The sequence below is a fragment of the Mizuhopecten yessoensis genome, unplaced genomic scaffold (genome assembly GCF_002113885.1).
Source record: "Mizuhopecten yessoensis strain PY_sf001 unplaced genomic scaffold, ASM211388v2 scaffold10651, whole genome shotgun sequence".
In the NCBI taxonomy this organism is placed as follows: domain Eukaryota; kingdom Metazoa; phylum Mollusca; class Bivalvia; order Pectinida; family Pectinidae; genus Mizuhopecten; species Mizuhopecten yessoensis.
The window spans coordinates 297,016-312,940 of NW_018408653.1; the positions used below are offsets into that span (position 1 = coordinate 297,016).

General features: G+C 33.6%; 1 protein-coding gene across 1 annotated transcript in view; it reads left to right on the forward strand.

The window, feature by feature from the left end:
* LOC110461723 (titin homolog) overlaps positions 1–15,925 on the forward strand; it is an 80,217-nt gene that overhangs the window by 12,045 nt on the left and 52,247 nt on the right. The window contains exon 2 of the mRNA XM_021515348.1: positions 8,023–8,108. Coding sequence (XP_021371023.1) covers positions 8,023–8,108 — 86 coding nt within the window. The remainder of the gene's footprint in view (positions 1–8,022; positions 8,109–15,925) is intronic.

Consider the following 15,925-nt stretch of genomic DNA (forward strand, 5'->3'; position numbering starts at 1 on the left):
TGATATGTTATACACCCAGGGTTTCCTACCTGAAGTGACTTAATCTTTATTGGAAATATGTTAAATTAGTAAAATATGACATGGCTTCCAGCTATGCGGTTTAGTGGCTTGTTCACAGCGGCTGTTAGGATCGTTGTTATCTTCATACTTTTGGGTGATATTATCACTGCTACCTCACGTTTAACGATCTGGATATCTGTTTTTGTCATCTCTTTTGTGCATGCGGTGTTTCCTTTTGATTTGACGTTTATTAAATCATAGCTGTCGCCTGAGATCATATTTTTTGTTTTGTTTAGACGATGTGGTACATTATCTTCAAGCGCAATGTCAATATACGCGGAAAAAACTGAAACAGAACTAAGGCAAGAAAAAGACAATATGGAAATAGAAGACATTTTAACGAAACGGAACATATGGGGAACTCCTATAAATACAGTAAAATTCTATTACCCGATTTGACATTGCCAATCTTTACCGAAATTGCAATTGGTCCAAGAATCTGTCTTAGCCAGCTGTAAGTGACGCCATGATAATAATGAACCCACAGACTGCAGTAAATTTATCGGGGAGAACGAAGGTCGAACAGATTAAGCTGGCGAATAGGTGATTAATCTGCCAGAATAGCTGGAATTAAATTTAATCAGACGATGACTTTTATAAACCTAAACACTGAGCTTGAACATGAAGCCATACTCCATAATTCACCTGCTTAAACATGACCTTTACGAGACACCTAGGTATGTTTCCCATAAAAACTGTGAGTTCTTTAAGTAGTATATATACATACATTATCATACGAAATTGACAGCTATGTTTTATTCGTTTCAGCATATATTTACATTTTAAACTAGGAGACATCAACAGTATTTTAAAAAAGACCTAATTTACACATATTTTCGTTTCCTGCCCGGCACAACCGTGAAACCTCCAACCCCAACCCCCAAACCTTAACCCCTTTTGTCATTGTCTAATTTACATGCATAAACATTTCCTTAAAATTTTGTTTGCTTGGTCCGTATACCAAATCATACACAGTCTAACCACCTCGCGAGGAGTTCAGCTAGTCCAACTGAGCTGTGTTAAATTCTATTTTTTTGAGTCCTGTAACGTTTTTTTTCTATATGATGCTTACGTTTGTCGCATAGTTCTCAATTTGATTCGCGCATGTAACTATGTGTTTGAACATCAGAGTTGTAACGTTAACGTCATCGAAAATTTATATTAGGAATCTGATATCAAACTTGAATTATTTTAAGGCAACAAAATATGAAGAAACGTATTTAAAAGTTTCTAATTTTGTTAACGCTACAAAGTTGGGGAACTGAAAAGATTATAAGTTTCATTCGAAAAAAAACAAAAATATTCCACAAGTAATATTAGAAAGATAAGAATGACCACATATTTTAGATGTTTGCTATTTAAACTGTTAATGATTTGTTAAATATTACAAAAAAAACTTACACCAAATCAAAACGAGACTTAAACGTGATTGAAACCTCAGAAGAATACATCCTTAAATAGTGTATATTACAAATTAAATATGTGTCATTAAAAAATTACTAAGACCCAATTAAATCCGGTAACGTTACAATATATTCACACACATATCAACCTATATTTAAATCTGGCTCTGAGATGTTGGTAAAGTTTCAAATCCGAATAATCTGACACCTTGTCAACGCTTTGTAAAGAACAGCGCATGCGTAACTGTGAGCTCATTTAAGCATGACTGTCAAAGTCTAATTAAGATCCTTATGACTTACTACGCGTGTGTTGGTCTAGTATTAGTAGTTAAACTAACAAAGGAATAGTATTGCTTGAGGTTTATCAGACTGCCTTAGTCGATATAAGACTGCAGATATTTGCATTAAACAAATCTTACTGAACACATCATGATTGTTACCAAGACCTTTTATTTGGAATCAGATTTTTTTTATGGCAAGGATTTGCTTACTGAATAATCACTCATGCTAGCACAAAAATTAACCACTCTTCCAAGGTTGTTTACTAGAGGAAAATCATTATACGAGGAAGAAATGTAAAGGGTGTCATAACATTACCTGATTTAAACTATAATATTCAAGTGTCAATTACAATTGAAGATGTGTTTACCACTCGCGTATGACCGTTGATGACTTCCGTTTTCTATAGAACGGGAAGTCCTGGTATCAACTCCGTCTTTCTGTGTGGGGTCATATGTCTTTCATCTCGACTTAATATCTTCTTTGTTTGTGAAGAAAACTTTTGATATCGAGTTGGGTTCTGGACAATGCATATGTGTATAGACATTGTGGTACAAACATACATATACATATATATATCTATTTAAACTTATAGGTATCAGGTCAAAAAATAAATTTTCTTTGAGAGGATATTACATTCGAAATAAATGAAGTACACTTTCTTTTCCACTTGTTCGTGTTCTACTCAGCAATACTTTGCTCTCAATAATTACTTATCTATCCCGCATCTAAACGTGGTTTTCTTTTAACATGGTATTTGTGAACGTCTAACGCAATACATTTTCTTTTGTTTTTGTGGATGATTCAGTGAGATAAATACAACGCCTTTTGACTTATTGTGGAACACAGTTTAGCATTCATTAAGCAATCGCCAAAATGTGAATCCAAAAAAGTAGTGAAATAGGTAGTAGGTAATTTATCCAATTGTATAAAGTTTATTTGGCTCAAATATATTTGAATCATAAGCCATAATGTTTTCTTTGAATATTTGTTTAAAGTGATTTTTTTTTATTCCCACAATGCATGTGGTTTATTCAAAGATGTAATACTTGTCGTAGAAACTATTTGCACCCGACTGAGTAATTTCGGTATCACCTTTAGATATGTCTGGCCATTGTTATGCCATTTCTTATATTGTCAAGGTTTTCTAAAAATTATTGTATTAATACAAGATGATATAACGTAACTATTTATTATATTGTATTGTTACTATAAACCGTTTTATTTTTTGCGTGCATTATTCTTTCGCGAACTATGTCTTTAAGGATCCATGTCCAACTGCATAGTAACCTCCCCTTACTTTCGTTTTGGATATAACTAGTTCTGTTGGGACAGATCACTTTTGTTTTGGATATAACTAGTTCAGTTGGGACAGATCACTTTCGTTTTGGATATAACTAGTTCAATTGGGACAGATCACTTTCGTTTTGGATATAACTAGTTCAGTTGGGACAGATCACTTTCGTTTTGGATATAACTAGTTCAGTTGGGACAGATCACTTTCGTTTTGGATATAACTAGTTCAGTTGGGACAGATCACTTTCGTTTTGGATATAACTAGTTCAGTTGGGACAGATCACTTTCGTTTTGGATATAACTAGTTCAGTTGGGACAGATCACTTTCGTTTTGGATATAACTAGTTCAGTTGGGACAGATCACTTTCGTTGACCAGGTAGCTCAGTCGGTTAGAGCAATAGTATGACCTCTGAAGTCCAGGGTTCGAAATCAGGTCTAGCCTCTCCGATTTTTAACACTTCATTATACAGTTGTGGATTATATCCTGTTTTTATAATCTTAATGACCTTTTTCATTAAAGTCCTGCAAGGAATTGTTTTCTTTTCAAAATTGATTTATCTTAGCTGTAGTCATATGGCAGTGGAACGAGGATTTCAATTTTGTGTTCGTGTATAGTTGAATTCAAGATTGCATTGATATTTTGTAAATATTCGCAAATATGAATACTTTACGCAGACTAACTATCTAAATTATTGGGTTTTGTCCTCGAACACATAATGAGATGTCACGTACCACTTTGCCTGTTATAGAAAATAAATTGCAAATGGTTGTAAATCAAGTCATATCTCGGAGGAAAAAATCCAGCAAAAAATCGTTTTCATTTTTCCTTGTAATGATGATATCGTTTTAATCTCTAAAACTAACAATGAAGGAGTGGTCTTTTGGCATTTGCTATTTAAAACTTACATAATACTTGAATTCATATATAACATGTTGAAATCGTATGAAATCAAATACATGTAATATACCAAACCTTCGACCGTCATTATCCGGATAATACATAGGGACATTATCTTTTGAAACATCATCTGTGTGTTGTATCAATCAATCAATCAATCAACATGTTCAAATTTCGTTAGGTATTTATTTTAACAATAGTCACATGTAGTTATTACCCTTTATAAAGCATTCAGTGAAGAACTAGGTACAGATAAGGTAAATAATAAAACAGATATTGTTGGCTTTAGATTGCATAAGTCACTTAAAGGCCTGTGCATACCAGCACAATCAAACACCAGTTGCTGGCAACAATGTCTTTTCGGATATTTGAATTTAAAATTCGTGATGTAAATTGTTTTCTTGAAACCTAATCCACGAGAGACTACATGATATATTTCAATCAATGCTGGCAAAGAGGTTTATAGCAGCAATGCAATTACTGCAGTTCGTCACCGATAGTCGCAGAAATTAGCGTCCAATTTATACACAATTACATCAACAATACAACTATCATATAAACTCAAATGGATGATGTATTTTGTTCAATGTTTCCTATTCTTCTGCCGCTAACTATCTGACTTTTCTCATTAACATTTATATCAAATGTCACAGAAGGCTATTAAATGGCGCAATTTACTTAATTGAAATATCGGATAACAAAGACGAATTTAAAATACAGTGGAAATTATCTTTGCAATTTGACAGTTAAAAGGACAGGAAAAAACCCAAGATGAACCCAAAAGTTGGTTCTGTTGAGAAGCGACGTCCACACTTAAAACGACTTGATAGAAACTGGGTCATTCCAAATCCTGTTCTTTGTACGATAATATAATCCTAAACCCAGTAAACCATTAGCTTGTTAAAGATGAAACCCCAATTAGTGTGTGGTGAAATCCGTATCTTTGTCAAGGATATCCTAATCATCGTTTTGCTAAAAATCAATTTAAAAAAAAACCTTGAATAAAAGCACACCTTAATCATATATTTATGATACTTTATTTTGTTTTCTACAAGCTATTGATTTTGAAATTGATAACACGTGTTCAGATAGGCGAACGTTTACCAGAGTATACTAGGAGAGGGCGTGCGTCCTCTAGAGGGTAATGACCTAATATATAAGTACATGTAATGTATTCAGCTGTATTTCGGAAACATACACGTAAACATATAGATACAGACACTTCATACTTCCCTTGGTATGTGTACCACCGGTATATTGTATGAAAACTCCACCCTTCTGATGAATCAGAAACATATGCAAGATATTCACTGTTGCGTGGATCAAAGATTTATCTGACAAATAAATTTAAGAAAATATATTCCTCCGGATTTAAAATGATTTAATCTTTTAAATCGGGAACAGTCAACGTGACAGCGTATATTTTGTACAGGGATTATATTAGTTTGATTTAAATCCTGCCCACATTGATATTCATTTCACGATAACTTAAATTTGAAACCGTGTAATATGGAGAATATTATATAGAATATCTTCCGATATAAAACTAGTCTACCCGAAATAGAACCTCTGGCGATCAGATTAACATCCATTCAAATCAGTGGTAGATTAAATATCGTGTAAGGTGTAGGAGTGGTTCACATTTTATATGCACAATCTGGAACCATTCTTAGATATTCATCCTAGTCTGGACTTAATCATTCACTGGGTTTGGTGTAACTAAACTATTTAAGATTTATTTTCATATAGGTTCTTGTTCTTAATATTTAAAATTGACTTTGATTTATTGGTAGATGGTTGTTTCTTTCGTCACCAGCACATTGATTGCTTGCAAACGTTTGTTTTGAGATAGATTCTGGCGTATAAGATTCAGGGTGACAGACGCACATTACTAGATGATTAAAAAGCAATAATATTTCCCTCTATATGATGTAAGTAATATTGGGTAGATGATATTCTCTCCATACATGATTTTAGAGATAAATTGTCAGGAACAACAGGAAAACCCTCATATCATTGGAATCTTTAAATGGTCTGAAACAGAGGAGACGTCTTGATATCGTTACAGTAAAACTGATAGTGATGAAAACATTATTATTAATTGACGTCCAATTCAATGTATCTGTTCAGTCAATAAGGATGTGTTATTTTGTGTTAATTTGGAATCAATTCCTTTTTAGAAAAATCATTTACATACTTTATTGCATTCGGCGGGATACATCAGGACAGGCATATAGGGAAATGATCACATATATGAAAGATTTAGTTTCGCCACAGTCTTTAAGTTGGTGTTTATGAAGTTCTTTGATTTTGTTTTGGTGTATCCTCAGTTCCTAATTTTTAATTTTCATTTCAAAACTGATTTTAGATTTGTTTTGTGTATTAATATTGTGGGATTTTTCTATTAACCTGTTACATCAAACAGAAGCTACCCCTAGTAAACCAGTCGTCCTAAAGAGGCACTTGCCTGTGTCAGGTCACTAGATTCACATTGACAGTTCAATTGAAGGGCTTGACATTTAATTTAACGTATTTACCTTGTTATCAACAGTTACACCCATTACCAAACATACACCAAATACATACGTATCCACGCGGTCCTTTAATACTAGTGTTTATCAATCTAAAGGACGGGAGAAACAACCAAACACAGGTTTAGATATTTCTTTGATTTGGAATACCTGAGGGCTATCAGCTTTCAATGACACGGGGCAAACTCATAAAGTTAAATGGTCACCATTTAATTCCCGAGATCGAACGACCGTCGATAAAGGTCATAGATCACTTTGAATAGCAATATCCTTAATTGGTACATACTTAAGACATAGAATCCAGCAATGCTCTTGTAAGATATTTATAAAAACAGGTAGTCGCCTTTATTATTTTTTAATATTTGAAACATCATTTCATGATTTTTAAACTAAGACAAACAATGTCAGTTGTTATAATCAAAGCATTACTTTATTATCAATAATTAACAAATGGAAATATTTGTATCACAACAAAAGCACCGCCTGATAGTCATATCGCCTTTCTCATTATGCCGTTTATATTGTTGTAGTTTCGAATATTTATAACCAAATCAATGATGTTCTGAAAAGTACATATCTGCATTACCCATATCAAGTGCTGGTTTAATGACATATATTTTGTTTAAGTAAACATTAACGTATCAGATGTGTTGGCTTGATTGATTAACAAACAATTGGATACGCGGAAAAATGCTTTTTGTGTGTTGGTTACCGTTGAAAACAGGTCAATATGTTAATTCAGATATAATATTATTTAAGTATGAATAAAGGAAACAAAAGAAGAATACCGAAATGTCAATAAATAGGACAGTATTATGAATAAAGGAAAGATTAACAAAAAAATGTAAGACCAGGAAATCGGCACCTGTTGTTGAAAAAAAACAAGCATTCTAGGGGGAGTTTATACAATGTGTGTTTTTTTTTTGCATCAAAGCGATATTCACATCAATCAAAATGTAATAAACAGCTTTATCTATTTCAATGTCCAAACATTTATATGCAACTGAGCTAAATATACGAAATTATTCTCTTGAGCTGACCGTTATTATTTTAATGTTTGGTATATGAAATGTAATTATATAGTTACCAGATGCCCTAACAGGTTATCACAGTAGTTCCAATAGGATACAGTTATCTTTTCAAAGACACGAACTTCGGTATTTCATAAAATCAATAACGAATTTGATATTCTCTTTCTCATATCATTAACCTTGCTATGTAAAATAACACACTTTATTACAAAATTAGGAAACACGCCGCCATTTTTACCTTTCACTGATAGCTCATGACGGATTTTCATTATCACTTGTGACGTCACTATCGGTTTTATACACAATTTACATGTCGAATAGAATAAAGCATGATTATACGAAACGATATGTAAATATACCTTAACTCCATAACCTGTGTTTTATTGACCTGTATACGTAGTAATAGATGTACATTCTTACACAGGGTCATTGGTGTCAAAATTACAAATGTTTCCATTATAACTGTCTTTCTATCCATCTGTCACAAACCAAGCTTATTGTACAACGAATTTTGTCGTTTCAGATAACTGTCTGTTCCGGACTCCCCGGACCAGTGCCCACGGACCGTCCAGATCTACGACAAAATTTCCATCCTTACGAACAGGAAGGGTATGTTCTTAAAATGATTCGTTTATTTACACGTTAAAATCTTAATAAATGTTTGCCTTCTGAAAATATTCATCCTGGTAAGAGAGTAGCTTTTAAAACTGTCAATTAAGAATAAATATCCAACAATATATTCAAGTACTTCATTGACTCTAAGTCTTGTGTAGCGTTTGTTTCGTAACTTCTATCTATTATCATATGCGTTCGGAAAGGAATGCTGTATGCATTGTACAAATGTTTCAAAATTAAAGAGTTTTTTAAAGTCAATGTCACTCATTTATGCAAATATTTAAAAAAAAAACACCAAAAAAACATATTTCTGTTGAAGTATCAGTAGTTTAAATATAACTTTATTCTGTTTTTATGGTAACTGAAGGTTGAGTAAAAGATCCACAGTTTGTCTACAACTAAATATGATATTCATAAAAATACATGAAGAATGTTGAAATTAGTGCTTTAACATTTCGACTAAAGCAAAAACAAGTCTGTACAATAACATACTCCATAGAAATATAAGTACGTTCAAATTTATTATTGGTGGACCTTCTGGTGACAACTCCAGGGTCGAACCATAACCTACCATGAAACTTATCACGGAATTACCCTAAATAGCCAAGCGTCAAATGTGCACTTCCATGAACCTTCTACTATTCATGTGGTAATTTGAAAGGCTTTTAAAAATGAGATTAAATTGACTCTTTATGATATCAATACTCAAATTAGTATTGAGGGCTCATGTGTCTCAGATAAAATCGTATTTAAGATTGATGTGCTTTTCTTACTATTAAATAAGCAGTATACTTTCTTATGATTCACGATGTAAAATTTCAAAATACGCAAATTTTAGTGAATTGGTTCGCTTTCATTTATCGCGTTCGAAACGGGTTTACCGGTTGAGCGCCAGTTTGTAGTTTTCAAGCGGGCCTCGACAAATTTTCAAATTCTGCAGTAACATTCGCATGCCCGTAAGGGTTTTCACCTTAAAATAAGGCTTTATCCTTAAAATGTTACATTTAAAAACGGACGAACCGGTTTGTACGTATTAACGAACGCAAGCTATTTAATTTAAGCTAATGCTATATTTCGTGTCAGTGTTTCAAACCAACTGCAGTTAAAATATACGTTATAAAGTTCAGATTCTAAAACCGTCCCCAAAAGAATGTGTCAGTGTTGGTGTCACGAGCGGACCATTATAGATTTAAACGAGACACACGCGATTAGGTAGAACGATTTATTGTATAAGGTTAATCCAGGTATGATGTTTTCCGTCCATCTTTTGTCATACCTGTTCGATTTTCCGTCAGGTATACCGAGTACAATACCCTATGATACAGTTCCTCGAAACAGAATATTGCACGTATGGCATTAGGGATAACATCACTAGGTGATTCAACGCCGACCAATTAGTTGTAAATATGTATGCAAATAAATGGGGATATCGTCCATTTTGAGGATGTATATGGTACCTAACCATGCTAGTTATCTACTTTCTAAATGATATGCACATTAATAATTATGTAATGTTCTTTTCAATGAATTCGGAATCAACTTAGAATATTACCTGAACTACACTTGAGAATACTTTGTCACTTGATAGCGTTTCGTTCAATATCAATGCAAAGTGCCGATGTCATTTTAACAGAAGAGAAAATTGGTGTCATCTCTGATGAACTTCGATAGGTCAAAACCCACGTACCTTAGCCGAGTAATGTTTTGTTTTGTTTTTGTCAAGCACTTGCATTTTTTATGGTTGTCTAGACAACATAGAAATGTGTTCGGTACGGTTTTCTCAATGATATTAACGTTGCTTTAACACCACAAGTACATATTGATGTTTTATTTTCCATTCGAACACATACACTGCAATGTCACATACATTTCTATGCTGTATTTCGAAACAGGAACATTTTGTTGGTACAGATGTCGCGGTTTTCTGAAGCATTTAGACTTGAGTCATGTAAGGAGTACAGTACGTATAAATGATGTTCCACTGTAATGACAACTTGGAAAGTAAATACAATTCAAAAGGTTTCTCTTATATAGAATTGTTTTATCAACTGATATGAAAAATGAAAAATGGTGAAATGCCTTTTTAACAATTTCAACCGCTTACCCGACATTATTTTGGCCAGAACTGGTAAAAGCTATTTACGTTATAACACTTGTTTTTTGTTAAAGGAAACATCGATCAATACAGACAGATAAACGTTTCATATCTCTACGGGGGAGTTTTTTTGTTTAGAAAACATTTCTGTTTCTTTTGAATATAACCACTCGTCCGCGCCTGACCCAGCCGCGATGTCCGTTATCAGCCTACACGTACTTATGTCGCCCGCCGAGGACAACAAGCGTCCGCATAGTGAAATCTCTCGGGAAACGTTGACAGGTATCAAGGCAAACGACTTACCTTGATGATACTTTAGTGATCTATCCGTTTTCAGTCAAATGTTTGCCAAAATATCATGCTTAATGTCCCGACTGTGAACTATATCATCGATCGAAGGTCGTTAATTCAGCTCGTGTTGTCTTAAACATTCAAAATATCCTAGTGTCCGTTCGGTGTATTGATTTCAGTTTATCGCGGATCGACAGCTGAACGGTGTTGGAATGCTGTCATGACCACGCAGACACTTTCTCGATCTTCTTCGTCAAATATCTACCGTCGTTTGAAATTTAAAAGAGTTACAGTTTTGGTCTTAGCTTTCGTTCAATCATTGACATTTCATACAACCTCAGATACAGTAAAACAAACCTTAAATCAGTTCATCATCAAAGAGTTTCATTTCTATTTATCAATCAATGTCATCAGTAATAAAATTGAATAATACTTTGAAAGATGTTATCAGGGGGAAATTCATAAGAAGAGTTTTTCGAATTTAAGTATTTGCGAGGGTAAGCACAACCGCAAAAGTTATGTGGACGCGGTGGAATTACATGATTTAAAATCTTTTACAAATTTGAATTAACATATTCATTTAGATTTTATTTCAAAACAATTTCAATATTCATGTTGGATTGAAATACATCGTAACATGATGTCTCAAGCAGGCTGTTCGACTCTGACTATATAAGTTGAGAACAAAATCTGAAAGTATCAGGTCTGCTCAAAATCTGTTCACATACTTATAATACACTTATACTTGATATGTTTTCAACTTGTGAAGTTTCGCGACATCGTCATTACGCTTCAAACGAACATCTTTAAATAAACAACACTACATTGTCATATACTGGGTCTCTTCTCACTTACACCAATACATCCAACCGTAGAATGTTGATTGCTGTAAAATGAAGTGTTTATCAAGTCTAACGAACTTATTGCACGTCTTTCATTATAACATTATCACTCTCTATACGAAATACATTAACTTGAGATGCAAGACAGTAATGGAGGATCTCAACACCACGAGTGTTACTTAGAAAATATTTGAAAAAAGGATCAAAGTAAGCAGATCGATAACGTACGTTTGTGCCAGGTACCATTGTCTACAGGTTCTTTGAGTTGAGATACACATTAAGTGATAATGATTTCAACGTGCATCAATAATGCATGTTCGTCAATACTGATAGGGAGATTTAAACATGAAGTGGATACTTGAGTGAAGAATATGACTCTGGTGATAAGTGCAATTTTCAGAAATGTGAGAATTAAGAAAAGGCAACGGAAAAGGAATGAATTGCAATCATGTAAAAAATGCAAATATCAAAAATATGAAAAGAAAAATATGATAAAATCCAACCATTTGATACTTGAATTTCTCGAAGTTTAATGTATTTGTATGGGCGGCTATTTAAGTATAACTGAACAGGTGTAATGTTACTTGTACGTGTATGATAGGGTAGACACTGATCGCTTACTGTATAAAGGGGACCTGATATGACTTATGATAAGGTTGTTTTACAGTGAGTATGTATGTTCCCTACGCCCCTTCCTGTTCGAAAAGCGTTCCAAAGGATTATCAGAATTAAACTATTTTTTCCACTTGCATGGAGACGGTCTACAGGTACACAACTATGTTTGAGGTAGACAGACGGTCTATATCTATAAACGGTATGTCACAAGTATACATATATAAACCTGTATGTCACAAGCATACATATATACACCTGTATGTTACATGTATACAGAAAAACACCTGTATGTTACAGGAATACAATATACACCTGTATGTGACAGGTATACATAAACGTACCTGTATGTCACAGGTATACAGATCTACACCTGTGTGTCATAAGTATACATATATATAGCTGTATGTCACAGGTTTACAGACGGCGTACATGTACACACCTGTATGTCACAGGTATACATGTACACATCTGTATTTTACAGGTATAAAAGTTCACACCTGTATTGTTAAGGTATACAAGTTCACATCTGTATGTCACAGGTATACAGATTGTGTACAGCAACACACCTGTATTTTTAAGATATACAGGCGATCTACAGGTACACACCTGTATTTTTGAGATATACAGGCAATCTACAGGTACACATCTGTATGTTACACGTACAAACATGACGTTCACATGTATCTGTATACCTGTTTAGAACATGCGTACACACTGTCCCTGTGTACACGCGATACATGTAGTATGCACACTGTCTAGATGTGTAACAATGGTATTGTTAGATGATTAATAAAACACTTCAAAAATGTATTTTTGATAAATGATGTATCAAAAGTTGTATTGTATTAGATCATTGTAATTAATATACTGTTAGTGTTTGATATTTAAGAAAATAAACGTGAACCAAATTAAAGATTTTTTTATAGAAAGTTAAATGTCATTATGACATGGCTATTCGAAGGTGACGAAATTTAGTTGAACAGACATCGTGATACTAATTACCAACGTCAGTGGTTATTTCACCGATTTAATCAGGTTAGACGTGTTTATGAAGTGATTTGGAACGATTAAAAGTACCCGGATACCTACTACTTACATTAATGGTTTACTAAATGTTGATTAATATATACAAATAATTTGTTCCATTTTGTTAACAATTATTCGCATTCAATTATTTTGTTAAAATGTTATCGTCACCCCCACCTGATCAACATCCGTGCTCCGTCTGAAGTACCTCAGGCCAGTTTGGTTTTTAAAGGCTACATATGTAGGTGTGTCTGTCTTTTAATTAGAAGATATGACGTTACACAAACTATCCTAATACCGAATTCCGATTCCCGGTTAGATATGTAGATCTGTATAACTTATGCATTGTGTATTGTACCAGTGTATGATAGTAACATAAAGACGTCCCAGGTTTGAACGTATGCACGTATATATTGGGAGTATATGAAAACACAGAAGGCATGGTTAGCATACAATGGAAAACCATAGTCCAGAACTAATTTTCAAATGTATCTGCATCATTTACGAATACATATATCAGTTTTCTATCAGTAATGACCCACATTGCAGTATATTGTCTATTCCGTTCCATGTTACACATTGATAAAGTCTGACTTAAATGCTATCAATCTGGATTTTCCATCAGTATAAAATGTATGATTATAACTTTTCTACGTCTTTTCTTTAAAAAATATTTGACCTGTTTTTAGATGCCATATCGCTGAAAAAGTCTACATGATAGATCCTTTGAAAGGATATTATGAGTGAGAGTCTACAGTATTTTCATTGAAATCAAATCACCCTAAGCGTTTTGAGGTGACAATGTTTAAATTTTCACAAAGTCGTAGTCTTAATGGAGCTCCGAGGGATTTCCCCTTGTCAACAATATTCTGTCATGCAGTATGACACCCCAGGCCCTACATCTAAGCATTCATAGCCATACACATATATATCACTATAATCCACCATAGTAAAGAGATCCATATATAATTATATGTCACCTCCACCGAGGATATCATCACCACTGACAGCTATGCCTTTATGTTAACTCCCTCATTTACAACATATATACCATTCCTACAGAGCCACACAGATAATCAACCAACTCCCTCATTATCTGACCAGTCGGATCAGTTGTGGTAAAATCCCTTGTTTACCATATCTACACCAGTAAGAGTGAAACAGGCATTTGAAAAGCATACATGTAGCTTAAATCAACCATGACAAATGTTTTATGAATAAAATTGCGTTTCTGCTACGATTTTACATTAACAATGCACGATTTAATGGCAAAGTTCATTATTTATTTGACTGATGATTTTTCAAAATATTTGGAATTACATATAAGACATCCTTACTGCTAAAACCATCACATCGATTAAGATACTTGTAGTAACTTGTACTTAAGACCCTTCAACATGTTTCTATCACCTAACATATCAACACACACAACACATCGAATTATCTTCCATTTTTTAAAGTCGATCTTGACATCATGTACGAACGTATTCGTGACCATTAATATATAGACCAAGGTATCACCTTTCTAACTTTTGTGTGTTCACTATAACTGGTAATCATATATCAAATATACAATTGTGAAAGGACCAGTCAACATAGAATGGTAGTTAATCAGTGCTAAAGTCATATTTATAAATGAAATGTAATTAAATGTATCATGTATTATCTATCCATCCATATGATACAAGACACCGCTATATAAACTATTTAAACAGAGCGTGGTTGGTCACACAGTAACAAATATTTCATACAATTGTGTAGTCATCGTGGTTCGGGATTGTCGGTCATAGTGATATACTATAAATAGATCTATTCATAGACAATCATATCAATTTACAGTTTCGCATAGTTATATGTAAAGAATTGTAGGGTATGAGTAAGGAGTCGTTTTAATGGAATCATTCCTGTCCATATAATACTGCTTCCGGTGTCGCTATGTGCTACATTCAAAAACCGGGATGTTATTGAAACATTGGTGTTTTATATACCTTTATCAAAACACTCATCAAATGTCATCCCCCTTTTAGTGTTGATCAAATCTTACTGCTCTTCTACTTATATCGACTATTTGTATATATATATAACGACAACCTATTTATATCGACCACTTGTATATAACGAACACACATTTTATCGACCACTTGTATATAATATATAACGAACACATTTTATATCGACCACTTGTTTTTAACGAACATTTATATATCAATGTCTTGTATTTAATGAACATATATGAATATCGACCACTCGTCTATCACGACCACCTATTTAGATCAACCACCTTCCTAAAACGACCACCGATTTACATTGGCCTTCTGTATATAAACAACCACTTATTTATATCGATCAATTGTATACGACAACCTATTTATACCGATCCATTGTCTATAACGACCACTTATTTATAGGTAGAATTTGTCTATGGCAGTCATCTGTTTATAGAGAACAAAGTCTATAGTCTCAAAATCAGTCGTCCCATAGATCATGCAGTCGACTACAGCGTGCCAATTAATTCCTCAAACCAGTATGTTTATTGATATCATCTATATGTATATTGTATATAACACCTGTATGTAAGAAACACTTAATGAAAGAGATTACCTCAAATAATGACTTACTTTATAAAGAGAACAACAATTTATCGATGAAAATAAAACTTCTGTTTTTCAAATACGTTTAAATTTGTATTCGGAGTCCATCATCTGAAAATCTATATTTTAGTTGGTCTCTTGATACATATTCACTGAGCATAAAAAGTCTGCAAAAGGGGAGTTTCAAACAAATGGTCGCTTTACAGAGGTGGTCTGTTTGTTGAGGCGGTCCATGGAGCAGGGTTGTCTATAAAATAACATGTTTATACAGACATATGTCCAATCGAAACAGTTGTAATTTTTCCCCACACGCAGGCTGTATAGGCAAAGGTAAATGTCCCTTGATGTCTC